Here is a 25,521-nt window from a genome sequence, read left to right as displayed (position 1 = left end):
TCAGGAAGGGTCTGGTTAACTTTAGATACAACATCATTAGCCCATTCAGTGAAGTTAGGAGGAACAAAGCTGCCAGCAATAGCTCCAGTAGTAGCTGTACTACTGGTACTGGTAGCATCTTTAGCAGACAATTGCACCAGTAAGAAGCAAAGTATTACCACCAGTAGCAATACTATGAGACACAGCAGTCCAGCAATAACAACCAATGGTGTACTCCATGTTAACTGCTTTGATACTTTATTCTGTATTGCCACTTCTGTTGATGGAGCACCAGCACCATGATCCCTCCTTGCATTATTAATATTCGTATTAAGCGTCTCATAATGACACTCCTGACTCTGTACTGGAGCTAATGACATGTATGACATGTCCTCGTATTTTTCCATTCCTTCCATTGCTATTTCCACTTAATTCAAACAGTTCCAAGAAGCTGCTATTCTTTACATTTATATAGTGTTGCAGTAATGATATTTAGTAGATACATGATATCATTGAAATGATAGATAAGATCTGCTAATCTAATTTATTAAATAATCTGTGAGTATAAACTATGCACTTTTGAATGGATGAGTGACAAACTCTGCTATGGATCATGTGTCAATAACTCATTCCAATAGCTGAACTGTGTACTTGTTAGTAGGAAATGGTATATACATCAGTAAAAACACTGTTGTCTGTGCTATGGATCATGTGTCAGTAACACATTTCAATAGCTGAACTGTGTACTTGTTAGTAGGAAATGGTATATACATCAGTAAAAACACTGTTGTTTGTGCTATATAGAAAGTCATTTATAATTTTATATTCATCATGCATTTTTTCTTTTTTTGTTTTACCAGGCGGAAGAGTTTGATGGCTCAATGTTTCCAGTGGTAGCTCTAAAAAGTGTCCGACTCTCTGACTTCAATGGAGTCTCACTGTCTGCTCTTGCATCATCAACGATACTCACAAACCCTGATCTACCTGAGGCCCATCAACTCAAAGGATGGTAAGAGAAAGAGGGAAGGAAGAATAAAGGAAATGATATAGCAATAGATTTTAAGAAGAGCATATTACTGTGTATTACATATGTACATACTTGCATTATCCCTTTTTTACGTATAGGTATGATCATCATGGTAAAGATCAGGATGTTACAAGTCTGTCCTCTCGTAATGCAACTGGTAGCTTTTCTGACAGTGCTTTCTTAACTTTTAGACAAGTACTAGTATATTTTAATGCTAATATTATTTTATGTATGCCTTATCTCTTCCTTTCTTATTTTCTCTATCTTCAGATTAAGGAGCTTAATCAGTTAGGTCAGCAGGAAAAGCCAGACTACTTCAGTTGCAAAGGAATGATTGTTTACCTTAAAAAAGAGAACTGTCTCTATACGGTACTGACTGAATAATGATATTAAAAATTATACAATTCTCTGTTTATTAACTTTAGGCTTGTCCAAGTCAGGATTGCAACAAGAAAGTCAATGATGATGGAACTGGAAACTATTTCTGTGAGAAATGCGGTAAAAGCTACCCATCTTTCAAATACAGAATGATCATGAAGGTTTGCTTGGGCACATTTACTTTTAAAACTATTTCTTTTTCTATTAGTTGAATTGTGTGGACTATTTGGATAATTGCTGGCTGGATACGTTTCACGAGGGAGGGTCGGCCATTGTGGGAATGGACGGGCAGAAATTGGGAGAATTGAGGGAACAAGTAATGAGAAGAGAAAGGGAGAGAAGGAAGAGGAATAGAAATTGTTATAATCCTATTGCAAAAAATCGTTTATTATAATTATTATTTTATTTTTATTAATTCATTTTTAGGATGCAGCTCAGTTTGATAACATCATGCAAGAAGCTTACTTCAAGGAATTCATTTTTAGGGTCAGGGCCAAAGTAGACACTTATAATGTAAGTATGCTAGAATTTACTGAAGTATACTATATATATAATGTGTACATTGTATGTATTGAAGGTATTATCTGTAGTATACAAAAATATACCAAGTTGTAAAAGAATATTTTTATGCTGCTATTTTTACTGCTTGTAGGATGAGCAGAGGTTGAGGTGTTCATGCGTGTCAGTGCAACCGGTCAATTATGCAACTGAAACTAAAAGATTGATTAAGATGATAAAAGAGTTGTCCGTTTGAGGAGAAGGAAGGATTGGTTCCAAGACTGTTACTTATGTTAAACTTTCATATTTAATCTCACGATTATAAGAATAAGAAAAATGAACTAAATAGAGCGTCCAACTAAAGCTATTATACTCCAAGTGGCAGCAATTTTTATCAATCCCCCATGCTTGCAGCAGAAAAAAATAACGTTCAAAAATGTCTTTCATTACAAAATTAGTAATAAAATAAATATTTATTTAAATATTTTCTTCACCAATACATTAAAATCCAAATGGCTGACAATAAATTACACAATAAAAGGGAGCTACCAATCAATAATATGACATTACTAATCTTTGTTCTATAAGCATTCTCAGGCATCAGATACTCTAACAGTGCAATGAGAGTCCAATGACCATCCAAAGCATAAGCTGGTATTATATTGAGGACTGCCAGAGCTCCAGATATTGATGCTATATATATACACAGTGTATGTAATGAACCAGGGAGCCATAGAGGGACTGAAGAATGGGAAGGATGATAGTCTGATAGTATGATGCTGTGTTTGAGCTGTTCTAGACCCCCCAGGTATAATATCGGGTCCCCCAGGCTCGTGTGGCGTATTTTTATTAGGTAGGTCTGGCTCCCGATTGCTGGAGTGACACAGAGGGAGTTTGATTGGATAGCGGAGCAGTCGTCATTGGTTACGCATGTCCCGTCCGTGACGATGCTCCTCGCTCGCAAGCAAGTAAAACGATTTTCGGGATTGACTTGATTTCTTTTACGAAACGAGAGAAAGAAACAAAGATGGCTGTCCTTTTTATCAAGACTACAACAGTCCCTTCCTCCCTCTTCCTCCTCTTTCGTCTCGTTTAGTGGGTGGAGCTTATATTGAGACAGGAAATCCTCAGAAACGCAGTAACCTTTTTGTGAATGGCTTCCGACACCCTCTAAACAAGAACCCCAATCAGCAACGTACGATAGAGGACATGCGTTTACTTGAATCAGTGAAGTACCTGGACTTAGTTTCTGCTCGAGGGCACTCCCTTTGACCACGCCTAAAACAATTGCCCCATGACCTGTAGTGTAGAATGGCATGAGAAGATACGGGAACGAATACAGGAACAGAACTGCCACTCCCACTAAAATGACGTTATGCCACACCCCTGCACAATAAATCCTCATTTGTCTCAAAGGCGATATGACCGTTAGGTGGTCAGAATGTAAATCAACAAACGCTCCCGGATATAAAAACAGGATAAACAGGCCAAACCCGTTTATACGTACATGCTCCACTACGGCAGCAAGGGCGTGTCCGGCCTCATGCACAACACCACATATCAGTAACGTCAGGAAATAATGCGCTAGTTGATTCCAGGGTAGATTAACCCCTGGCATAATAGGTGTTAGTATCTGTCCCCCTCTCTCCTTCTCTCCTCCTCCACTTCCTCCAAATAGCGACTGGTATAGAGACAATGAGAGTATGAACAGTGATACTAGCATTAGAAATAGTGCTACTATGACCCCAGTGTTGAACCAAGCCCGGGCTATTTTACGATGACAGCACAGCCCACAAGTCTTGAAACTTCCGTTAAAGATCTTTGTGTAGCAACGCATGTATGCAAATGTAGTACGTAGCCCAAGTCTCTCCTGACATTGCATGTATCTGAGGTTTAGTGGGTCGTATATTTGTAGCAGCTTGTGAATGGCAAATATGACAGACCAGTAGGCGATTACTACTGCAAGCGTGTGAGTTAGAGGAGACATGGCGAGAGTAGGGAGAAAAGGGAAGGGTTGACTTTAAATCTATAAATGTGAAAATTGGTGATTTGTTATCATTTTTATCATTTTCCCTTACCTTTTTGCTTAAAAATTACTCTGACTCCATTATTGATTCTGCATTAATTAATTTTTATTGAGCCTAGTGCACTGAAATAGAATCCGTAATTTTCCGTTGCACGTTTACCAAGAATGTCCGGAAATAAACGGTATCTCGCCTTCAAAAGGTGGAGCTGTCTCCTCTTGTTTTGAAATGTTTTTCATTGTTTATTTTGGAGGTAAACAAAACATGATACTTGAGCTATGGATTATATTTTTGTCTTAGCAAACGAGGAGGAGATTTTTAATCCAGAATGTCCCGTGAGAATACTCTTAGAAGATGTTAAAAATCGTTGCAATTGCACAGACAAAGGCAAGCAAGAACTCATCTTTTCTGCTTCTTTTCATAGTTAAACTCACTAAACAGATAGTATAGGGTTTCTCGACGACAAGAGGGTGCTGGTGAACATTGCTGATGAGAAATCGATGGAAAATGCTGCAAAATACTTCACTGATAGAGGAGTGTACACTCTCCTTGCTATTGAAAGTAATTAAATCTTCTGGAATCATAATTACTGGCATTAAGTACTGACATTGCTGATCTGTATGGTTAGGATTAAGTTAATCAATAATTTATTCAGCTTGTACTATCAAAAATGTAATGACAATAAAATTAATAATGGTTTTTTGGATAGATGGATGGGATCATGGACCATGGGCATGGTATTTTTCCGAAATTTGGAGTTTTTAAAAAATGGTCATAACTTGAAAAATTGAAGTCGGAATTGGCTCAAACTTTCTACGTAGCATAAGGGCATCAATATGTATCAGAAAATCTAATAAAAATTGGAGGTAATTTCGGAGCCATTTTTTGGAAAAAACCATGGGCTATAGTACAGGGGATTTATCTGAAATTTACAGTTTTAAAAAAGTGGTCATAACTCGAAAAATTGAAGTCGGAATCAGCTCAAACTTTCTACATAGCATAAGTACATCAATATGTATCAGAAACTGTAATAAAAATTTGGGGTGATTTCGGAGCCATTTTTTGGAAAAAACCATGGGCTATAGTACAGGGTATTTTTCCGAAATTTGGAGTTTTTAAAAAATGGCCATAACCTGAAAAATTGCAGTTGGAATCAGCTCAAACTTGCTACACAGCATAAGGACATCAATATGTATCAAAAAATGTAATAAAAATTGGGGGTGATTTCGGAGCCATTTTTTGGAAAAAACCATGGGCTATAGTACAGGGTATTTTTCCAAAATTTGGAGTTAAAAAAGGCAAAAAAATTGAAGTCAGGATCTGTTCAAATGTGTCACTTTAACATACTGTTTTTTTTAATTTACACTTCGTAGTTTTGATTTAAACCTATCAGACCCCTTACATTTACATGGAATGTCCTCAAGCTACAACTTATTATCATGAATCTTAATTTTATTTTAAAAGGACGTGGAGATGCAACAACTTATGTTCCACTTGTTGATGAACCAAGCAAAGAGCTATTAGGTATTTAAGTATTTATGAAATACTTGAATTTTATTATTAATTAATGTTGTTTTTGCAGTTAAAATAGAGTCATTGCAGTCTGTTGGTTCTAAAAATCCCAAATCTCAAAGACGAGGTTCAAGGACTCCTCAGTCAATGATGAAACCCCCTAATCAGATGAGTGCATCAAAAGGGAGACAAAGAAAATGGCCGCCAAGTTAAAACTCAGATAAATCGAGCATGTTATATCACTTGTTATCATAATAATTATAATTATTATTATAATAATTAAAATTATATTACACAGCACTTTATTAGTACCTGCAATGCAGGAAAAAAAAACATTTTACATCAAATGAAAGACTACATGTATACAGCTATTATTTTAGTAATAATAATAATGTTCAAAAATTGTGTAAATTTAATACAAAATTATGCTTTAGTCTGAAGTAGTTGGCTGAATGTTGAAGCACATGCAGGATCGAATAATAGCGTCAGGAAGAACCTCAATTTCGGCAATGATACTTTTGAATTCCTCTGTTGAGTTGCTGCTGTAAAAGCTCAAAAATGTAACTGAATCAAAGGTTCTGGGTATGCAGCAATTGTTTGCTGCTGGTACCTTTTCAGTCATGTACCTGTAATACGTCTTCAAGTTAGAGTGAGAGTTGTACGATAAACTGCAGCTACCTCTGCATTCTCCTATGTTGATCACATCTGGGACTGTTCCTATATTCAGTATGGAAGACAAGCTGACCTCAAGATCATGAACAGGGCATTCGGACGGTTTCTCTTCCGCAGTGTCGTTTTTGTTTGTAGAAATGCCTCGAGCTTCCCTGTACATTTGCTGCATGTCTACAGAGGAGAGTTCCCGGGTTATCACGCGGGATTCAGGCTGGCTCGGGGTGCGTGGGCGTCGTCCGCTAGCAATTTCCTCTGCGGTAAAATCAATTACAAGAAATGGGATTCTTGTTGAATTTTCTATCCCAGACAGCTCTTTGCAGACTTCCAGGATGTCTGACGTCCATCCTCCTTCTTCTGTCCGTGAGCGTTTTTTGATATGAATCACTTCAACTATCATCTTCCCAGTCATTTCGTTTCTCAATTGCAACTGCTTTATGAGCTTGTGCAATGGAATAGTGACATCTATACTAAGGCAAGACTGGGTTTCTTTGTCCCAGAGTAGACTAAACCTTTTCCTCTTCTCACCTTTCATAGATGGGGTGGTAATGGCAACAAGGAGACCGATTTCTAGAGTTTTTGCATGATCTTTCGTGTCATTTCTGGCTGTCGGAAAAAGCCAGAGATGTGCGGCTTTAAAGAATTTTACTTGATCTAAATTTTGTGGCTGGAAATCAAACTCTAATTCTATCCTATTCCTTTCTGTGACATTAAAGTGACCAGAGTCTGTCAAACCTTGAGAAAATAAAAAAGAAAATAAAAATGAAAATAACGAACACGTCTTGTATTACTATAGCATCAAAATTCATACTAAGAACAATTCATTGATGTTTTATACCTTGGATGCTTGTAGGCTCCATTGTAGTAGCAACCTTATCCCTCCCATTGACAGAGTAAGGGTAATCAAGGTGAGAAGATCCCTGCAGCCTTTCTTCTACCCTTCTTCTGGTGATTTCCATGAAAGCATAGCTTGGATTGTTCCTGTTCTCTGACAGCGCTGATAAGCACCCAGAGATAAGGAGGAAAGTAAATAGAGAGACTGCTATCGACATTGTGTTCGATCTAATTGGTGTTTTGACCTCTGTTTGCAGTTTGCTTCTTGTATTCAGAGCTACCAAACACCTCCTTTTTATAGCCAGGTGCTACTGAGCTGCGTGGGCGTGCTCGAGGCGGCTGGGTAATGTGCGCATGCGCAAGACTCTCAAAATGGCGGGTAATGACATTGAAAAGAGTAAGAAAACAAGAGAAAGGCTTAGGGTTTGTCTATAAGCGCCATTACAAATTAAATAACTAGGATCTATAGGCACTAGAGTGTCCTTACATAGAAGGGCTCGATGAACATATGACACACGCCTTGCTCGTATCCAATGGCGAAGCAAGACTTAGACTTATTGAATGGCTTCTGGAAAAGTTAATCAATTGTCATAGTCTCTTATAAAATGTCTTGTTTATAGGTATCAACCACAAATACTCTTACGTCAGTTGTCAGCGTCTTTAGTTTCTTCCACGAGCCCTCGGTTAACAAGTAAGATACATGTATATATATTGATTTACTTTAAATTTTATCACCTCATCAAATTTGAGGTTAAAATATTAAATTAAGATGCATCATGTAACCACTTTATCATGTAACTCGATTCTCTCTCTCCCCTTTTCTCCAGAGCTAAGTCTTATTTTGTCTGACATGTGTCTGTGTTTACCACACGAAACTGACCTAATTAAAGTAGGTTTTTTGGTTGGTATCAAGTGTCATATCAAATTTCGACCTAACTTGCATGTACATGCATTTTCCATGCTATTGTTACTATGGGATTGTTCATTATAATTAGTTTTGGTTGTGTGGTGCCTATATAATCAACTTTGGCTGTCAGTTGTACTGACTTTGTGGGTCTGGCATGTCTGAAATTTCTCTCCCTCTCTTCTCTCTCTCTCTCTCTCAATTTCCCCTGCTCCTTCTCCTCCATTTTTTGTCTGTCTATGTTTGTATTGATTAATAATTGAGCTAATCATATCATATAATTATTTAATTATGCTAAGTTCCCCTTTGTGTTCAAAGGATTTTCTTTCCTTTTCGATTTCTACTTCTTTATATTTTCCTGCTCTCTCTTCCTCTCTCTCTCTTTCTCTCTTCAATCTTGACCTTTCTCTCCTTTAGCTAGCTATAGCCATGCTTCTTCTCTCTTTATTACATTTCATACTTACATTCATTATGATGTGTCTTTCATTGTCTTCTGCTTGTACCCTGTTCTTGTCTTGTTCGTATTCAATACTCTCCCCTCAATGGCTCATAATAGGAGCTACATGATACCCCATATTGTTCTTCAGTGGCCAACAACATTCATTGATCTATAATATACAAGTGTTGACTTTGTGCTTCTCTGTATTATTATCATCATTATTGTGTATTGTAGTATAGCATCATCATCAGAATTATTATTATCATCATTATTATTAAGTATTTTCACCTAGGCATTGAAATTACCGGTAGTTATATTTTTATATCGTAATCCCTCTTTTATCATGTTGTTCTACACAACATGCAATTTATGTAAAACTTTCTACACTTGCTATACTGATTACTGATACAGTAAATACTTGCATATGAATGGTCTAATGAACAACATGTACATGTACATGTACATATGGACTAGAGTACATAATACCTAATATGGGCAAGAGTACATAATACCCAATAAATACATAACATATTACCTTTAAGTATTATGTACTCTTGATACCAGGGAATCCATGTTGCATGTACATGTACATGTGGATCTTTTGTGTGTTTTCTTATTTCTCTCAATACATTTGTGTATATAGTAGCTACATAGCCCTTTATATTCCCAGCCTCATGTAACAAAGTACACAACCACTGCTACAATGTATGGAGGAAGCACTGATGACCATTCACTGAGTATGTTCATGTTGTCTATATTCTTGTGGGTCTCTGATCTTATCATGTTTGTGATGACATGGTTACCTCTCTGTCCCTTTGGGTCTCAGGAGTGGGCGGATTGTGGTCATGTAGACATTGTCTGGTTGCTTGTTTCCCTTTATTAGGTGAAGCCTTTCTCCTCAGATCCATTCACACTCAGTCTGACTGTATATACGCATATCCTCATGATTTATTTTATGCAGAAATTGATATAATACGGATATGACACATGTTAATTCACATGTTAAGGCGAACCTCTTGATATTTTATGTGTATAATCTACAAGTATAGTCTTCTATGCTTTATTGTGCTCTGTGTGTATTTGCTTCAAAATTTTGTCAAAGGCTGTGGGCTATAATTTAATTTATTTTCAAATTTTCATACTACTATTGTTGCATTCTTATTATAATTATTTATTAATGATTTATTATTATTATTATTATCATTATTATTATTATTATTATTATTATTATTATTATTATTATTTATTGCTATTATTTATTCCTAGGGAACTTGTGCGGAGAGAAAATCCTTGAGGTTTTTGGATTCTCTCATTGAGCTGGTTCATATTTCCTGCCAAATGAGATCTCCCCATTTTGATACTTCACTTAGTTTTGAGAACTCAACAGTAGCAACAAGTACAACCAAGTAAGATAATAATAATAATAATAATAATAATAAACTAATGATTAATAATAATGAGGATTAAGATGATTAATAATACTAATATGGTTGATATTTTAAGCTTTGCAAATGCAATCACCATCACTACTATCAATAGTACATATTATCATAATACTTTTAAGTATTATGTTGCAAAAATAGAACCAGTTCTATTTTGCGCTTCACCATTGCATTATACAGCACTTCCTGTCACAACATAAGAATTCTGAGCCTAGCTTTACATGCACGCTCTCTCTCTTTCACATAAATGTTACATGAAGTTATAATAATCTAGCTATTGTCTAGCCCATTAGTTAATGTACTTAACATTGTGTACTCTTGATCATAATTATTTCCAAAGACTAAATACAATCCTGATAAGCAGATGGTCCATGGCAGTTGAAGACAGACAGACATCAATTATTTAGCATTCTGGCTGTGAGAAATACATTACCATAACCACCAGTCATCACAATAATGATTCTAACCATCATGTACATGTATATATACATGTATATACATGTATATATACATGTATATATACATGTATACATGTATTACTGCGTTATTGCGGTGATTTTGTTGCCACAGCAACCCCCAATGAGGTGATAAAAGTTTGAAGACACCTGGGGGTAGCCTGGTCCAGGTGAGCAGGTGCTGTATCCTTTTGATGCTAATTGTTTTAATTAATGTTGAAAAAATGAGTTGAATTCCATTGCTTAATGATGATTGCACTATATCTTTGCAACAAGAGTAAAATTGGAAATCTGCCTTACTTACTTTTAAACAGCTACTTAGTTGTTGTCCTCAATAATAAATTACCCACTTAATAAAATAAACCTACTAAAGCCTCTGTTGCAAGGATTATGCAATCTCCTGTAATGATGGAATTGGTTTTTGGTCAATGTATTGATCTAAAGTATATGATAGTGTATTCATTATACTTTGTGTTGTACTGGTGGGTGTTATGAGGAAGAATGAAGTCAAAGTTACAAGGAGATTATGTCATTTAAAGCTGACCACTTCATTCAATCTTTCAGTGTGTAGCAATTAAAAAATAATAAATTTAGGATACTAAAATTCACTTATGCTATATTGTAATACTTCCTGTCCTATTCTTTGTGAAAGCTATAGTAGTATTGTCTGGATTGCCACCTGTAGATATTCCCTCCTAAACCTTGTAAGTATAGAATTCTTTTTAAACTCAATTATTTGCTAACGAGGATGCTGGTACAATCCTTCAAAGAAGTGATGAAGCCTCTCTCTGTCCCTCTTCTACTTTTATGAGTTAGCCAGCAACCAGCTAAGCTCTGCTCCAGTCTTTTAATTAGCCTTGGATGATGACCACAAGTGATTGAATGGTGGCCTGCTCTGCTAACAACCTGTTGTTGTAATTGTGGCTCTATATACACACAGATGCACATGTTCTGAATATTGCCTAAAGGCCACCATAAACCATGAAACTTTGTTTTATGAAACATATCTTTTATACAGGAGTCAATGGAATTTGAATTATGTTTCATGAAATTGAAAAATTTTTTAACTTCATGAAACATGTTTATTAACTCCTGTATAGAAGATGTTTCATGAAGCTAATGCTTTAGCTTCAGTTTTCTATATGAACTTTAGATATGTAGAAATGGTTATTATCTCTATCATTATTATTAGTATAATAAAGTTAATGTGAATCAGTATAGTGTAGTTAATTGCCTACAAATTAGTCATTTATCAATTAAAAATAATTACCAGTATAATTACCACCTAAGTGTTGGTGATGTCCAGTGGTTTGTGGCCGCTGGGTGTCTCTGAGAAAGAACGTGAGATTAAAGGAAGTGCATAACGAGTTTTTAATATCTTAATATGAGCACTTGCAGTCTTCTAAGTGAGGTATAGCCATTAGCAAGTGGTGATAGTTTTACCAAGGGGTGTCATTAGAATAATACCTTTCATCTTCTTTTGATGACTGTTTCTTGCCACTGCTTGCTGTACTCTAGAGCCCATATCTTCATTTATGAAATTTTAGTCTTGTGGTGTGTCGAAATTCATTTTTATTTTTACCTCAGGCACAATCCCTGTATGCATGTATGTATATGCATTTTTATAATGTGGTTAAGGTCCTTCCTTATTGTTAGAGGCCTGCTACTATATTGTATGGCCAGGAAATGCTTTACTTATCATTAATGAGGGACCTTTGACTTTGAAGGCTCTTAACAGGCAATAACTTGCACCTGACCTGCACTGATGAACCTGACTCTACTACTGAAACCCTAGCTGCTACTACAGGATTGCATCACCATGCACTACATGTAGTTAATATTAAGTGTACATGTACATTATGGGTGATATTGTGTGTGCTTTTTGTGATTGCCTTGCAGCTGCTTTCTTTGTGTTTATGATATCCAATTAGGTCATTGTGTGTCTCTTGACTTCAAAGAGTTTGCTCTTCTTTCTCTCTCTCTCTTAATGTTTTAATTGATTCTATTGTGGGTTGTTCTCAAAGGCTAGCGAGCTGTAGTGTGCCCTACTACTTGTGGCAGCGTGGTTTGGGCTCCTGTTGTGGCAATGGGGAAGACCCAAGTCTTTTTGTTGTGTGTGTGTGTGTACGTGTAATAACTAAGTAGAGTAAGTGGCCTTTGAGAGAGAAAGAGAGGGAGAGAGAGACAAAGAAAGTTTTTAATTATTAAAGAGGTTTTAAAATTGGTTTGTTAATTATATGATTATTTAAGAGGTTTTTTTTTAATTATTTAATTTTTCTTTTAGGGTATCTGAGGAAATGAATCGCAGGTGCTATTTTATTGATAGTCTCTGTCGTCATGGTAATTTGGGTCTAACAAACCCTGCTCCCATTTCGCTCATTCCGGCAACCATTGGTCACATGATCAAGACTGATGGGTCTAAGAAAAGGTGAGCCCCTAGTGATTGTAGTAGTTATAGTTCTTACATGTTTGGTCATTTGAAATAATTTCCAACTTCTGTAAAATACCCTGTACTATAGCCCATGGTTTTTTTCTAAAAAATGGCTCCAAAATCACCCCCAATTTTTATTACAGTTTCTAATACATATTGATGCCCTTATGCTATGTAGAAAGTTTGAGCCAATTCCGACTTCAATTTTTCGAGTTACGGCCATTTTAAGGAAATATCAAAATTTGAAAAAATGCCCTGTACTATAGCCCATGGTTTTTTCCAAAAAATGGCTCCAAAATCACTCCCAATTTTTATTACAGTTTCTAATACATATTGATGCCCTTATGCTATGTAGAAAGTTTGAGCCAATTCCAACTTCAATTTTTCGAGTTACGGCCATTTTAAGGAAATATCAAAATTTGAAAAAATGCTCTGTACTATAGCCCATGGTTTTTTCAAAAATTGGCTCTGAAATCAATCCCAATTTTTATTACATTTTCTGATACATATTGATGTCCTTATGCTATGTAGAAAGTTTGAGCAGATTCTGACTTTAATTTTTAAAGTTATGGCCATTTTATAGAAATGCCAAAATTCTGAAAAATACCCTGTACTATAGCCCATGGTTTTTTCAAAAATTGGCTCTGAAATCACCCCCAATTTTTATTACATTTTCTGATACATATTGATGATTTAAATCAATATTTTTGAGTCCTTGTCACTAATAATGATGATAATAATAATAATAATTAATATTATTACCATTACTGATAGGACTCTTCCTTCTTTGAGCGAATTGTGTTCAAAAATTGATAATTTAAGAGAAGAATTGTTAGAGAAAGAACTTCAAGTCAAAGAGACAGAGAAAGAGGTAAGAAGACCGAGAAGTGGATCTAGAAGACACTAAAATGATTCCTTTTGTATATTTATTATCAAATCAATTATAAATAAATTAATGGTATCAATTGTAATATGATAAGCTTCTGTTTTGTCTTCCTTCCTTCCTGTCTTTCTCTCTTTTTTATCTTTTCTCTCCTCTCTCTGTCTCTGTCTCTCCCTCCCTCCCTCCCTCTTTCTCCCTCCCTCTCTCTTTCTCCCTCCCTCCCTCTCTCTCTCTTTCTCCCTCCCTCCCTCTCTCTCTCTCCCTCCCTCTCTCTCTCTCCCTCCCTCCCCCCCTCTCTCTCTCTCTCCTTCTCCCTCCCTCTCTCTCTCTCCTTCTTTCTCTTCAATGTCTTCCATTAGCATGTGTATGCTCCTATTGATAAAGGTAATCTTATAGCATGTCTACAATCACTCCAAGTCTCATTCTCAACTCTAAATCAACTCATTGATGATTTCTCATACCAGTACCAATCAGATATCAGTCAGTGGACTGATTCTAAAATCAAAAAAATGAATGCATTCTCTGATCTCGGCCCTTTGGCTGAAAGACTTCATTCGCATTTATCAACCATCAACCAGGTACTGCTAACACACACATACATGCATGTATATATACTTCATTTATCATTTTGTATTCAATTCTTAGTTGTTGGAAGGCATTTCAAGACTAGAGTCTGTTACTGGAGCTTTGATAGAATTAGGAGAAAGAGAACCAGAGAATAGCAAAAGTAAGTTGTCACTAATAAAATCATAATGGCATGATCTTTATATTAATAATACTGTAGAAGATAATTTATTGGTGAGAGTAATATTTGGTGAATTTTCCTGTGGAAAGTTAATGGCGAGTTTTATATTGGCGATTTTGTGCCACGTGCCATTGAGCATGCTCAGATTGAAACAAAATGGCGGATTTTATATTGGCAATTTCTTTATAGAACCGCCAATTACCAATATTAGTTCCTTGCCAATAAATCATCTGGTATGGTAATACTTATTATTTTATCATTTTAAAGGTAAACCCATCTCTGATAAAGCACATGAAATCTTCCAAAAACAAATAGACAAAGATGAGTGGACTTATTCTAACAGATAAATAATGATAATTATTATGTCTATTAGTTTTATTAAGTTCATTTTCAGACTATCAAACTTGATTTCAATTTAATTTTAAAACCTGTACAATGTATTCCATTAATAATAATAATAATAGTTACAAAACACACAAAAAGAAAAGAGAATAATAATAATAACAATTAATCATTATTAAGAATAATAAAAGGAAAAAAAGAGAACTGATTTTAAATTATTATTAATCATCATCATTGAGAGATGTAAGGGTTCGAAAAAATGACAAAAAATACACAAAATTATTGGTTCATTACACGGCCGATCCATCGGGCGGTATCTCTCCAATCTCATCCTCAACTTCTTCCAGAATATTCTCAATTTCGGGAGTATTCTCACGGGTGCTGGGCTTGGAACTGGATCTAGACCTACACCTGTAGGAAGACACAATGAGTACTAGACAGCACTGTATAATAATAGTAATAATTATAGTCTTTTATACATGTACGTGTACATGGTTCTGCCTAATAAATGAGAGGTGGTTGGTGACTAATATTGTTCCTTTTAAATTTATGTACACCATACTAGTAGACTACAATATCATGCTTTATGTATGGCTATTAGTATTAATTGGATGGTTGGTCTAAGTGATGAACTGGTTGGTTCATTTGTTGAGGTGGTTGCCCCAACCACCATAGGCAGAACTATACATGTATATATGGTGAATAAAAATTCCAATATGAACTATAGGATAATAAACTTTTCTCACCACTGCACGCCTAGCAATGATATCATTTGTTAGCTACCACGTTGTGGTATAGCTGCAGGGTTTCCCACAAAGGATGCTCCCTGAGCCAAATAGTATACATGTACATATTTCATGAACTGATAAGGACTGGACTGTAGTACATGGCTTTTAAAAATTTGTTAAAAATCAAATCTTGATCGGAATCACCTCAAACTTGATGTACAACATTAGAACATGTATATGTATCAGAAAAATTACAAAAATGGAGGTTTCTCTCCTTTTTATTTTTTGATGAAATTTGGCTGAAGACCCAAGGCTATAGCCTTGGGTCATTGGTCCATTTTTGAAGCAACTTCAAAAATTCGTAAAAAATCCAATCTTGATGGGAATCAGCTCAAACTTGATATACAACATTAGAACATGTATGTGTATTAGGAAAAATTTATAAAAATGAAGGATTCTCTCCTTTTCATTTTTGATGAAATTTGGCTGAAGACCCAAGACACACATGAGCAAGTATTAAGAGTATATTATTATTACCTTTTTCCTCCTCCTCCTCCTCCTCCTGCTGAAGCTGTTGAGAGGAAAGCATCAGATAAATCAGTGACAGACGAGAGAGAAGAAGTAGAGGGCATCCTGTCCATTCCATCAGCTGGAGATATCTCTTGTATAAGAGCTTCAATATACCTCTGATAAAAGGCAGCCCTCTGAGTGTGCTCCAGCGAAGCATTCTAGGATACCTCAGGATAACTCAGTAAACTAAGCAAAGGCGTGGCTTACCTTAGGGAAAGGTCTGAAGAATTCCGTGACGCCTCCAAAACCAACGTCAGTGATGTAGGAGGGTTTTATGAGCGAGGAAGTGGAGGAGGTGACCACGGCATTACGGATTAGTTTCTGGACAGCTTTTATAATGTCAGAGTTCTCACTCGTTCTTAGGGTCTCAGATAAGTGGGGCGTTAAATAGAGTTGTCTATAAAATAAATAACATTAAATATTGTGTGTGTGTGTGTGTGTGTGTGTGGCGTACATAAGAGGAAAGATGTCGACAAAGACATTGCTTGCATCAGCTAAAAACTCGTACAGCAATTGAACTCGTTTTTGACTTTGAGTTTGTAAGAGGGCAGATGCCTAAAGAGAGAAAGAGAGAGAGAGAGAGAGAGGGGGGGGAGAAAGAGAGAGAGAAAGGGAGAGAGAGAGGGAGAGAGAGAAAGGGAGAAAGGAAAAAGAAAAAGGAGAGCAAGAGAGAGAGAGAGAGAGAACAACAGGGACAAGGTCAAAGGAAGACAAACAGAAAATTGGTAAAAAAGCTCTTTCTCGCCAAACCACTTACCAATAAGTGAAGGAAGAGTATCTGAGACTTGTGGGTTGCTATTATGTGAGTGTTAAGTAGCGGAGTGTAGGAGAACGGCTTCTGAGTACTGACTTGTCCCTCACTCGCACTTCTTGATGGTATGTACGTCATGAGTCTTGTCCTGTTGTCTTGTAGCTGCTGTCTCACTATATCACTCTCTGGAAAGAGTGCAGTCAGGTAAGCCAGATTGTGCTCATTCACTTGGAAAGTATCGCTAGAGAGAGAAAAGTAAATAAAATTAATACTTATTATGTAGATTTCTTGCACGCATACCTGTCATGAGGCGAATGAAGGAAGAACAGTGTAGTTAGTAGTTCCTGGGTCCTAGTCCTTACTGTTGATAATGAATGAGAGAATCCTGAAGAGAAGAAGAGACATGATTAAATTAAAGTATTACATGTAAGCAAGAGTATACATCAGATATTTTTGGATATTGCTAAGTTAACTCTTGATGTAATATATTGCAGATCTAGTGATAAATTGTATTTAGGACTGGAAGGATTTAAACTGGCTATAGAATGACAGCTTTAATAGTTAGCATGACCAATGATCAAACAGAAATCATCCCGGGGGGGGCAGTATGACTTGTACAGTAGCAGAGCTGGTTCTGTTAGGCCCAGAATGACTTGGTTCACTTTCGTGGCTCATCTCCATAGTCTAATAGGTTAACACTTACTAGTTCGACTTACCTTTAAACAACAGAGTGGAGAGTGCAAAATTGAAATCACTGTCAAATGATATCCCAACCTCTCTGTCAAGATGATTCAGCTGCCATAGCAAAGACTCTCTTGCTGGATGAACAACATCAGCTAGTGACTAGAGAAGGAAGAGAAAGAGGAGAGAGAGAGAGAGAGAGAGAGAGAGAGAGAGAGAGAGAGAGAGAGAGAGAGAGAGGTGGGTGTATATAGTCTACCCAATAATAATGTAATTACATTTTTAGCTAATTCTCCATAATTAGTGAAAGCTTTGATGCAGCCCTCAATAAGGCCCAGGGTAGCAGCATAGAGTGTTGGATCTTCAAGCTAAGATTGAAAGAAAAAAACAAAAACAATTAATAATAATTATAATTATCACAATCATATAAGAGAATGATCATGATCATGCAATGACAATCAAAAGTAGGAAGCACAGTACATCTACTAACTAGCCATTGTTATGGTGTAGATTTAACTTTTGGAGACCAATCTAACCAAGAATAGGATACTTAAGTACATCTACATGTAGGCTAAATATGAGAGACCAAAAGCTGAATTATAAGAGAACTAGACCAAATATGGAAGACTGAAAGTCTCCTAAATTCTCTCTAGATCTAACAGTGTAGAAGACCTCTCCCCCTCTCCCTTTAATACTCTCTTCCATATGTCTCTTTCTCCCTTTCTCCCCCTCTCTCTCCCTCCCTTTCTCTCTTAGTAAAAGTACTGATTAGAAGCAGGCCTAATATTATTATGCAACAGAAAGTAAGAAGAAGCACATGTGAGTCTTGGCGTGGTAGTCAATACAAACGTAGTAACCTAACACCAGAGTTGCTATGTGCCACCAGGCAATAGTATACATATGCACACACAAAGATTGATAAACAAGGAATCGTGGTAAGGCAAGTCGGCAAAAGTGGGAACCCTTAAAAACTAAAGAGCTAATCCAAAGTGCCGACAAGTAGCCACCTGCTAGTTGTTTCTGAGAACAAAGACCATACAGGGTAACGTGTGGTGGGTCTATATGGAGTGTTAATGGGGCTTAGCTAATACACTGTAATACATACTGGGAGGGTAGTCGTATGTAAGATAAAGGAGAAATATTAATAGAAACAGCCGCTGCTTGCAGCCCACATTAAATAAATAATAATAATAATAAAAGAAATAATAGCAATAATGTGGTAGTAGGGTGTATTGATAATGTTATGGTGAATTAATGTGTGGGTTTTTGTTACCTGTAGGACACCAATTGCCACCCAGAACAAGTGATGAGTTAGCTTTGATGTCTGTGGAAAAGAAGAGAGGGAGGGAGGGACAATTAGAGATAAAGATTGTAATAAATATAATGATTTTAGTGTAGGCTTTTGTTTTTCCTCTCATAATAATAATAATAATAATAATATTAATAATAATAATAATAATAATAATAATAATAATAATAATAATAATAATAATAATAATAATGTACATTTCAAATAGTAAAAATTAGCTGATCAAAAAGCCCTAGCTTAAGCTGATTCACTACACAAAGATTGAACTGTACATGAGCTAAAACAATAAAAGTATTAATTCAGTAACTATACAGGTACATGCATTATCATTATTATACATTAATATACTTACATGGTCCAGTAAAGGTATCATTCTAGTCAAGCAGGTTACTATAGACTCAAGGAGTGATATATTCTCCTGGTGCTGGAGCACAGACTATAAATATATTTCTAGTTAAAGAGGAGCTATGATGGTGGTGAGGTCTTACTTCTTCCATGACTTTAAGAGTACGAGTGATGACGTGAGATGAAGCATGACTGCTGATGACACCTAACATTAGGAAGGATCGAGTCTGGAGGGAGGGATTGGGAGAAAAGGCAGACCTGGATAGGAGAGAGAAAGAGGGAGAGAAAGAGAGGGAGAAAGAGAGAGAGGGGGAGGGAGGGAGAGGGACAGAAAGAGAAAGATAGAGAGAGAGAAAAGAGAGAGAAAGAGGAACAAAGAAAAGAGATAGGAAGACAGGAGAAAAAAAGGAAAGAAGGAGAAAGATTAGATCTATACAGTACATACATGCCCTCCCTTCCTTACCTCCTAGCTAGTTTCTGCCACCTCAAATGCCACTCCACATCAGGGTACACGGTCCGGATCGAGCCCATTACATCATGAAGGTGCTCCACCACTGCCAGTATAGTGTTAGTGCTCAGTGGGTCCTTGGTATAATCTGATGACTGCATGGACTGATGGTGTGCCTGAGGATTGTGTATATGGACACCTTCTATAGCTGTCTTTGCATTATGGAGACCTGTAGAGGGGAGAGGGAGAAGGAGAGAAGGGTATAGAGGTACATGTATAATTTAAAAGAGATATCAAAGAGAGAGAGAGAGAGAGAGAGAGAGAGAGAGAGAGAGAGAGAGAGAGAGAGAGAGAGAGAGAGAGAGAGGGAGAGAGGAGGGATGAGGGATAGAAAGTTGGAGAGAAGGAAAGAGGATTTCGACTCTCACCAAACTGCATATAGATGGATGGCTGAGAGAATTCTACTAACTTCAAAGTGACAACCTTCATAACATCAGCTGAAATAAATAAAGCAAATAGTCACATTTAGAATATAAAATATACATTAAAAATAATAATAGTATATTTTTAAAATTATAAATACCGTGTTCAGCAATATGCTTTATGGTGAGTAAGGAGTGAAGAGTGTTTATGATCAGACCGTGAATAGCAGCTTTAGTAGTAATGGTACCGTGACCAATCATAATGATAGATATATAGAATAGATCAGGAAGATGAGAGATAACTGTAGAGAAAGAGAGAATATAATATAATAATTAAAATAATATCAGACAAATAAATGTATCACATAAACATAAGCACATTGAATGTAAGCATAGGCATTTTTAAAATGGTCATAATTCAAAAAATTGAAGTCGGAATTGGCTCAAACTTTTTATGTAGCATAAGTACATCAATATGTATCAGAAAATGTAATAAAAATTGGGGGTGATTTCGGAGCCATTTTTTGGAAAAATCCATGGGCTATAGTACAGGGCATTTTTCCAAGATTTGGAGTTTTTAAAAAATTATCATAACTCAAAAATTTGAAGTCGGAATTGACTCAAACTTTCTACATAGCATAAAGACATTAATATGTATAAGAAAGTGTAATAAAAATTGGTGATCAATTTGGAGCCATTTTTCGGAAACAACCATAATTTGCAATCAAAATTGGCTCAAACTTCCAACAGGTGTACAGATACTTGCATACATTAATGGTACATACCATTTAGATAATTATTAAATGATAAATTGACCAGAAACTGTGAGAGTACAGCCAGCTCCACCCACAAGTAATGCTGCTCCAGTGTATTGGTAGGTTTCTCATTCGTAGCCATTAGTGTCTTTAACATTCTCTTCACTACAGTCTGGGACACAATCCCTCCATGATGTCTTGAGAGAGTGACTGTTGTATCAGATAGGACTTTAACTTTTAGACTAGCAGGCCCATCTGATATACAAGCCTATTCAATAGGATATGATGTAGAGAGAAACAGTCTTACAGCAAAAGAGAATGCAACAAAATTTAAGATTAAAGTATTTAATATTTTTAAAATACAGATATACATTTACACATACATGTACAATGTATAAAATGATTTTTAATAATAATTATTAATTACATGCTTACTCTAATAAAACTATCAAGTACTGAACGAAGCAGGTCAGGTTCTGAGCTAATCCTACACCAAACATGCTCTTGAATGAGTGGGTACATCTAATGAAAGAGGAATGACAAAGAAAAAAAACAAAGAAAAGTATTATTAGAGGCACTGTATCATGCAAATTAAGTATAGGAAAAAAGAAAAATAAAAGACGAGACAGGAAAATAGAGAGAGAGGGGGGAGAGGGAAAGAGAGAGAGAAAGAGAGGGAGGGAGAGAGAGAGAGAAGTCTCTTCAACTCACCTCTACTTCAGAGATACTAAGAGATACGAGAAGATCAAATATTTTAACAAGTTTTTCTTGCTCTGCCCGGCTGGTCTCATTCCTCACCACATAATGCGAGAGGTTAGGCATCCAGGGGCTGAGATACGCCAGACACAACTGCTTGCAAGCAGTTGAGTAACGCTGGAACCCTGCAACCACTTCGGAGAGGAACTACAGTGTACATGCATGGAGAAAGAGAAGGAATATGACCAAAAAGCAATAGGATTCAACTACTGTACAGTGGGTGATTTTTGAGGGCTAAAATTTTTGCAAATCAGTCAAAAATAAAGTGTGAACTGTAATAAATTTGCTATTGATGCACATAATTTCTTAGGAAATGCAAATTTGTGACAGTTAAAGCCACAAAAAATTTACTCAGGAATATGAAGAGGATGCCACATGATGTCAAATGATGTAATACCAACCTCAAGAGTAAGGTGAGCTTCCTTGACAGCTAACTGCTGACTGATGTCAAGAACAAACTGAGAACATGTATGAGGGATGCACAACTCTGAGAGAAAGAGATAAAAAATAGAAAGAAATAAAATGATATATTACTTCATGACATATACATGTAATGCAATAATTTTTAATAAAAATTAATTAGCAGGACCTCATTTCCTGTTTCATAATTCATTTTTAATAAAAATTAATTAGCAGCACCTCATTTCCTGATTTCATAATTCATTTTTAATAAAAGTTAATTAGCAGCACCTCATTTCCTGTTTCATAATTCATTTTTAATAAAAGTTAATTAGCAGCATCTCATTTCCTGTTTCATAATTCATTTTTAATAAAAGTTAATTAGCAGCACCTCATTTCCTGTTTCATAATTCATTTTTAATAAAAGTTAATTAGCAGCACCTCATTTCCTGTTTCATAATTCATTTTTAATAAAAGTTAATTAGCAGCACCTCATTTCCTGTTTCATAATTCATTTTTAATAAAAGTTAATTAGCAGCACCTCATTTCCTGTTTCATAATTCATTTTTAATAAAAGTTAATTAGCAGCACTTCATTTCCTGTTTCATAATTCATTTTTAATAAAAGTTAATTAGCAGCACCTCATTTCCTGTTTCATAATTCATTTTTAATAAAAGTTAATTAGCAGCACCTCATTTCCTGTTTCATAATTCATTTTTAATAAAAGTTAATTAGCAGCACCTCATTTCCTGTTTCATAATTCATTTTTAATAAAAGTTAATTAGCAGCACCTCATTTCCTGTTTCATAATTCATTTTTAATAAAAGTTAATTAGCAGCATCTCATTTCCTGTTTCATAATTCATTTTTAATAAAAGTTAATTAGCAGCATCTCATTTCCTGTTTCATAATTCATTTTTAATAAAAGTTAATTAGCAGCATCTCATTTCCTGTTTCATAATTCATTTTTAATAAAAATTAATTAGCAACACCTCATTTCCTGTTTCATAATTCATTTTTAATATCATATTAAGATATTATATACAGTCAAACCTGCTATTGTGGACAGTTTAAAATAAGGACACCTCTATAATCAGGACAGGTAGTGTCAGTCCCAATACAATAGTAATGTGTATTAATGAGCCTCTAAAATAAGGACACCTCTTTAATAAGGACAGTTTTATTGGGTCCCAAGGTGTCCGGAATAGACAGGTTTGACTGTATTCTAATTGTACATGAATGCACATGTACATACCATGTGAGTCATCAAGTGCATATTCAATTTGTAGTTTAAATGCATCCTTCACTGCACACAGCAGCTTGTATGCTGCCACTCTTAATCTCGGTTCAGAGGATCCTAAGTTAAGGAAGGCAAGGTTGAGAAAAGTCCCTGGAACATCTTTAGGCTCAAGCTTCCTCTCGTTAAGATAACGACTCTAAGAGACAGAGAAACAAGATGAGGTAAGTAGCAAAGTATATGAGAAAATTCATGACTATTATCAAATAAAAGCCTGTCTCAAGTAGAAGCACTAAATGCATTATTTGATAAAATACCCCAGACTTTATTGGCCCGATTTTTAAGCAACTTAAAAATTTGTAAAAACTTCAATTTTGATCAAAATTTGCTCATAAATTAGTTTCCACACAACATAAGAACATGTACATGTACGTCAGATGGTGACCCACTGGTTGCTGGCTGTGCCATCTCGTGATGGCACTTTGAAGGTCTTTCACGATAACCTCAGCCGAAGGAGAGGAGAGACGAACTATCTGACCTTCATCAACAAGACGAACAACTAAAGCATTCTTGCTTTCAGATAATACCTAGATAATACAGAACATGACACGGTACATTTATAATAATGTTGTATTGTTATGTACATGTACATGTACTTATAAATATATATTCCAGGGAGACAGCAGTGTGGTGAGGGTACTAGTATTATTTGATTTATTTTGTACGTGAATGTACATGTACATGTAAGTTCACGTACATGTACATGTACATGCACTCATAAATGTACATATTCCAGGGAGACAGCAGGGAAAATAACAGGGTTATATGAGCTGGTATTATTGTACATATATACATGTACATGTATGTGAATGTTAGTACATGCATACATGTACATGTGTACAGTTTATTCTTACTTCTCTTATGTCAGAGATGTGATGCATTTCCTTGAGATAAGCAGGATGATCAAACAAGACGGTCTTCTCAACTGCAGTCACTACAAACCCACACTGATGGACGGATATCCTAGCAGGATACCTAATGGAGGACGAGTGAGTCTTTATCACTAAGTGATGTCCTATGTAATCCTAAAGAAAGAGAGAGAGGGAGAGAGAGAGAGAAGAGAAATAGAATGTACATTATTACATAAATTAATAAAGAAAGAGGGTCAGGAGTACTATGTGTTTTGTTATCAAATTTTCAAAAGGAAGATATGTACAATTCGTGTGCAAATAGAAAGAGTGCTTCAATCATTATTTATTACTATTATTCTTAAGAAGAGAGAGAGAGAGAGAGAAGTAGGCAGAGAATTAAGATATAAAGAGAGGATCAAGATTCATGCGTGTTATAATGGTGTACATGTACTTCATTATATTTACTTTTCCTTCTTGTTCAAATTCTACAGTTGCAGCTGGGAGGTGAAGCTCCTTTGGCTCCACGTACTCATGAAACCGAGAAACACTATCAACTAGTATCATCTTCTTAGAACCCTGAGGAAGAAAAGAAAGGATCTCTTAAAATACTAACACATGAAGGGAAAACAAAAAAACAAAAAAAAACAGTAAAAGGAGAGATAGAAAAGAAGACAAAAATCTTTTGTTATATACATGTAAGTAAGAAAAGCTAGACACATTAAAAGGAGAAATGGAAACATCTTTATACCTTAATGTGAGAGAATATCCTCACAGCAGATGAGAGATTGGCAATGTAAGACCTGAAGGCCATGTTCGGATTGTAAAAGTAAATGGCCTCAATCTGTGACATCATTATCTCAGGAACATAAGCAGCAAATTTGATAAGGAGCTCCAACTAGTGGGGAGGGGAGATAAAGCCAATGTTTCACATCCAAAATTAAGATAAAATTTATAAGTTTAGTCAGGGATAATTAACCCCATTCAAAAATTTTCCTAAATACTTTAATCAATTTCTCACATTATTATTGCTATGATACTAATAAGTGGGTGTTATCACTCTTGAAAAGTGGTAAGGTTGAAACAGGACCAACCTGTACCGGTGACTATGGGCCTGTGTAGGCATCCACTTTAAGCACAAGAAGCTTTAAATGTCTCACATGATTAAAATTTTATATAAAAATGGGACAATTGTCCCTCCAAAAATTACAATATTAGTATTTCTATCCAACCTTCTACTTGCCATTAACTAATATACCAGCTCATTTTTATACACTAATATTTGAAAAAGGTCTCATGGGTTGCCTGACAATGTGGTTAACCACCTGTACTTATATAAACTGTAGACTGAGTCATGAATCTCATTATTTTCAATTGGAGGAATTCATAACTCTTTCTTTCCCTCACTCCCTCACCCCTCTCTTTCTCTCTCTCTCTCTCTCTCTCTCTCTCTCTCTCTCTCCCTCTCTCTCTCTCCCTCTCTCTCTCTCCCTCTCTCTCTCTCCCTCTCTCTCTCTCTCTCTCTCTCTCTCTCCCTCTCTCTCTCTCTCCCTCTCTCTCTCTCCCTCTCTCTCTCTCCCTCTCTCTCTCTCCCTCTCTCTCTCTCCCTCTCTCTCTCTCCCTCTCTCTCTCTCTCTCTCTCTCTCTTCTC

General features: G+C 35.9%; 6 protein-coding genes across 6 annotated transcripts in view; 3 read left to right on the top strand and 3 right to left on the bottom strand.

Moving 5' to 3' along the window:
* The first annotated feature begins 815 nt into the window (after positions 1–815).
* Positions 816–2,228, top strand: LOC100637967 (replication protein A 70 kDa DNA-binding subunit-like). The gene is made up of 7 exons (XM_019998591.1): positions 816–988; positions 1,105–1,201; positions 1,277–1,375; positions 1,432–1,545; positions 1,593–1,700; positions 1,811–1,897; positions 2,037–2,228. Exons 1-7 carry the CDS (start codon positions 861–863, stop codon positions 2,136–2,138), a joined length of 735 nt encoding a protein of 244 aa, XP_019854150.1. The 5' UTR covers positions 816–860; the 3' UTR covers positions 2,139–2,228.
* On the bottom strand, positions 2,190–4,021 carry LOC100637842 (membrane-bound transcription factor site-2 protease-like). Its single transcript, XM_011406751.2, has 2 exons — positions 3,961–4,021; positions 2,190–3,908 (listed from the first exon to the last, which is right to left on the bottom strand). Exon 2 carries the CDS (start codon positions 3,867–3,869, stop codon positions 2,373–2,375), a length of 1,497 nt encoding a protein of 498 aa, XP_011405053.1. The 5' UTR covers positions 3,870–3,908; positions 3,961–4,021; the 3' UTR covers positions 2,190–2,372.
* Positions 4,022–4,083: 62 nt separating this feature from the next.
* On the top strand, positions 4,084–5,841 carry LOC105313374 (uncharacterized). The gene is made up of 5 exons (XM_011406750.2): positions 4,084–4,159; positions 4,207–4,293; positions 4,348–4,467; positions 5,371–5,430; positions 5,489–5,841. The coding sequence occupies exons 1-5, from the start codon at positions 4,135–4,137 to the stop codon at positions 5,629–5,631; spliced, it is 435 nt and encodes a 144-aa protein (XP_011405052.1). The 5' UTR covers positions 4,084–4,134; the 3' UTR covers positions 5,632–5,841.
* On the bottom strand, positions 5,704–7,201 carry LOC100637719 (uncharacterized). The gene is made up of 2 exons (XM_003387856.2): positions 6,926–7,201; positions 5,704–6,822 (listed from the first exon to the last, which is right to left on the bottom strand). The coding sequence occupies exons 1-2, from the start codon at positions 7,137–7,139 to the stop codon at positions 5,849–5,851; spliced, it is 1,188 nt and encodes a 395-aa protein (XP_003387904.1). The 5' UTR covers positions 7,140–7,201; the 3' UTR covers positions 5,704–5,848.
* Positions 7,202–7,241: 40 nt separating this feature from the next.
* LOC109583301 (HAUS augmin-like complex subunit 7) lies at positions 7,242–14,623 on the top strand. The gene is made up of 10 exons (XM_019998583.1): positions 7,242–7,344; positions 7,391–7,497; positions 7,542–7,612; positions 7,749–7,810; positions 9,531–9,670; positions 12,446–12,589; positions 13,367–13,463; positions 13,835–14,053; positions 14,121–14,202; positions 14,488–14,623. Exons 1-10 carry the CDS (start codon positions 7,276–7,278, stop codon positions 14,565–14,567), a joined length of 1,071 nt encoding a protein of 356 aa, XP_019854142.1. The 5' UTR covers positions 7,242–7,275; the 3' UTR covers positions 14,568–14,623.
* The window catches only part of LOC100637593 (neurofibromin-like), a 25,083-nt gene continuing 14,169 nt past the window's right edge, over positions 14,608–25,521 (bottom strand). The window contains exons 29-51 of the mRNA XM_019998582.1: positions 24,622–24,768; positions 24,339–24,449; positions 23,877–24,047; positions 23,412–23,549; positions 22,981–23,161; positions 21,729–21,814; positions 21,283–21,474; positions 21,007–21,093; positions 20,602–20,839; positions 19,978–20,118; positions 19,823–19,891; positions 19,410–19,623; positions 19,090–19,204; positions 18,954–19,037; positions 18,566–18,616; positions 17,571–17,660; positions 17,328–17,454; positions 16,912–16,996; positions 16,618–16,852; positions 16,315–16,415; positions 16,068–16,257; positions 15,828–16,018; positions 14,608–14,973 (exon numbers count right to left, since the gene is read on the bottom strand). Of these exons, the coding sequence (XP_019854141.1) occupies positions 14,853–14,973; positions 15,828–16,018; positions 16,068–16,257; positions 16,315–16,415; positions 16,618–16,852; positions 16,912–16,996; positions 17,328–17,454; positions 17,571–17,660; positions 18,566–18,616; positions 18,954–19,037; positions 19,090–19,204; positions 19,410–19,623; positions 19,823–19,891; positions 19,978–20,118; positions 20,602–20,839; positions 21,007–21,093; positions 21,283–21,474; positions 21,729–21,814; positions 22,981–23,161; positions 23,412–23,549; positions 23,877–24,047; positions 24,339–24,449; positions 24,622–24,768 (3,165 nt within the window). The 3' untranslated portion in view covers positions 14,608–14,852. The remainder of the gene's footprint in view (positions 14,974–15,827; positions 16,019–16,067; positions 16,258–16,314; positions 16,416–16,617; positions 16,853–16,911; positions 16,997–17,327; positions 17,455–17,570; positions 17,661–18,565; positions 18,617–18,953; positions 19,038–19,089; positions 19,205–19,409; positions 19,624–19,822; positions 19,892–19,977; positions 20,119–20,601; positions 20,840–21,006; positions 21,094–21,282; positions 21,475–21,728; positions 21,815–22,980; positions 23,162–23,411; positions 23,550–23,876; positions 24,048–24,338; positions 24,450–24,621; positions 24,769–25,521) is intronic.

Source organism: Amphimedon queenslandica, unplaced genomic scaffold (assembly GCF_000090795.2).
Source record: "Amphimedon queenslandica unplaced genomic scaffold, v1.1 AMPQUscaffold_13313, whole genome shotgun sequence".
Classification (NCBI taxonomy): domain Eukaryota; kingdom Metazoa; phylum Porifera; class Demospongiae; order Haplosclerida; family Niphatidae; genus Amphimedon; species Amphimedon queenslandica.
Note: the sequence above shows the minus strand (reverse complement) of the source record. Positions and strands in the feature narration are given on the sequence as shown.

Coding starts and splice junctions, on each gene's coding strand:
- LOC100637719 (XM_003387856.2), bottom strand. CDS start 7,139: ATGTCGATAGCAGTCTCTCTATTTACTTTCCTCCTTATCTCTGGGTGC. Junction 6,823..6,925: donor GGAGCCTACAAGCATCCAAG/GTATAAAACATC, acceptor TATTTTCTCAAG/GTTTGACAGACTCTGGTCAC.
- LOC105313374 (XM_011406750.2), top strand. CDS start 4,135: ATGTTTTTCATTGTTTATTTTGGAG. Junction 4,160..4,206: donor TTTCATTGTTTATTTTGGAG/GTAAACAAAACA, acceptor TTTTTGTCTTAG/CAAACGAGGAGGAGATTTTT. Junction 4,468..5,370: donor CACTCTCCTTGCTATTGAAA/GTAATTAAATCT, acceptor TTATTTTAAAAG/GACGTGGAGATGCAACAACT.
- LOC100637967 (XM_019998591.1), top strand. CDS start 861: ATGTTTCCAGTGGTAGCTCTAAAAAGTGTCCGACTCTCTGACTTCAAT. Junction 1,376..1,431: donor AAGAGAACTGTCTCTATACG/GTACTGACTGAA, acceptor TATTAACTTTAG/GCTTGTCCAAGTCAGGATTG. Junction 1,701..1,810: donor TGGGAGAATTGAGGGAACAA/GTAATGAGAAGA, acceptor ATTCATTTTTAG/GATGCAGCTCAGTTTGATAA.
- LOC100637842 (XM_011406751.2), bottom strand. CDS start 3,869: ATGTCTCCTCTAACTCACACGCTTGCAGTAGTAATCGCCTACTGGTCT.
- LOC109583301 (XM_019998583.1), top strand. CDS start 7,276: ATGCGCAAGACTCTCAAAATGGCGGGTAATGACATTGAAAAGAGTAAG. Junction 13,464..13,834: donor TCAAAGAGACAGAGAAAGAG/GTAAGAAGACCG, acceptor GTCTTCCATTAG/CATGTGTATGCTCCTATTGA. Junction 14,054..14,120: donor ATTTATCAACCATCAACCAG/GTACTGCTAACA, acceptor TTCAATTCTTAG/TTGTTGGAAGGCATTTCAAG.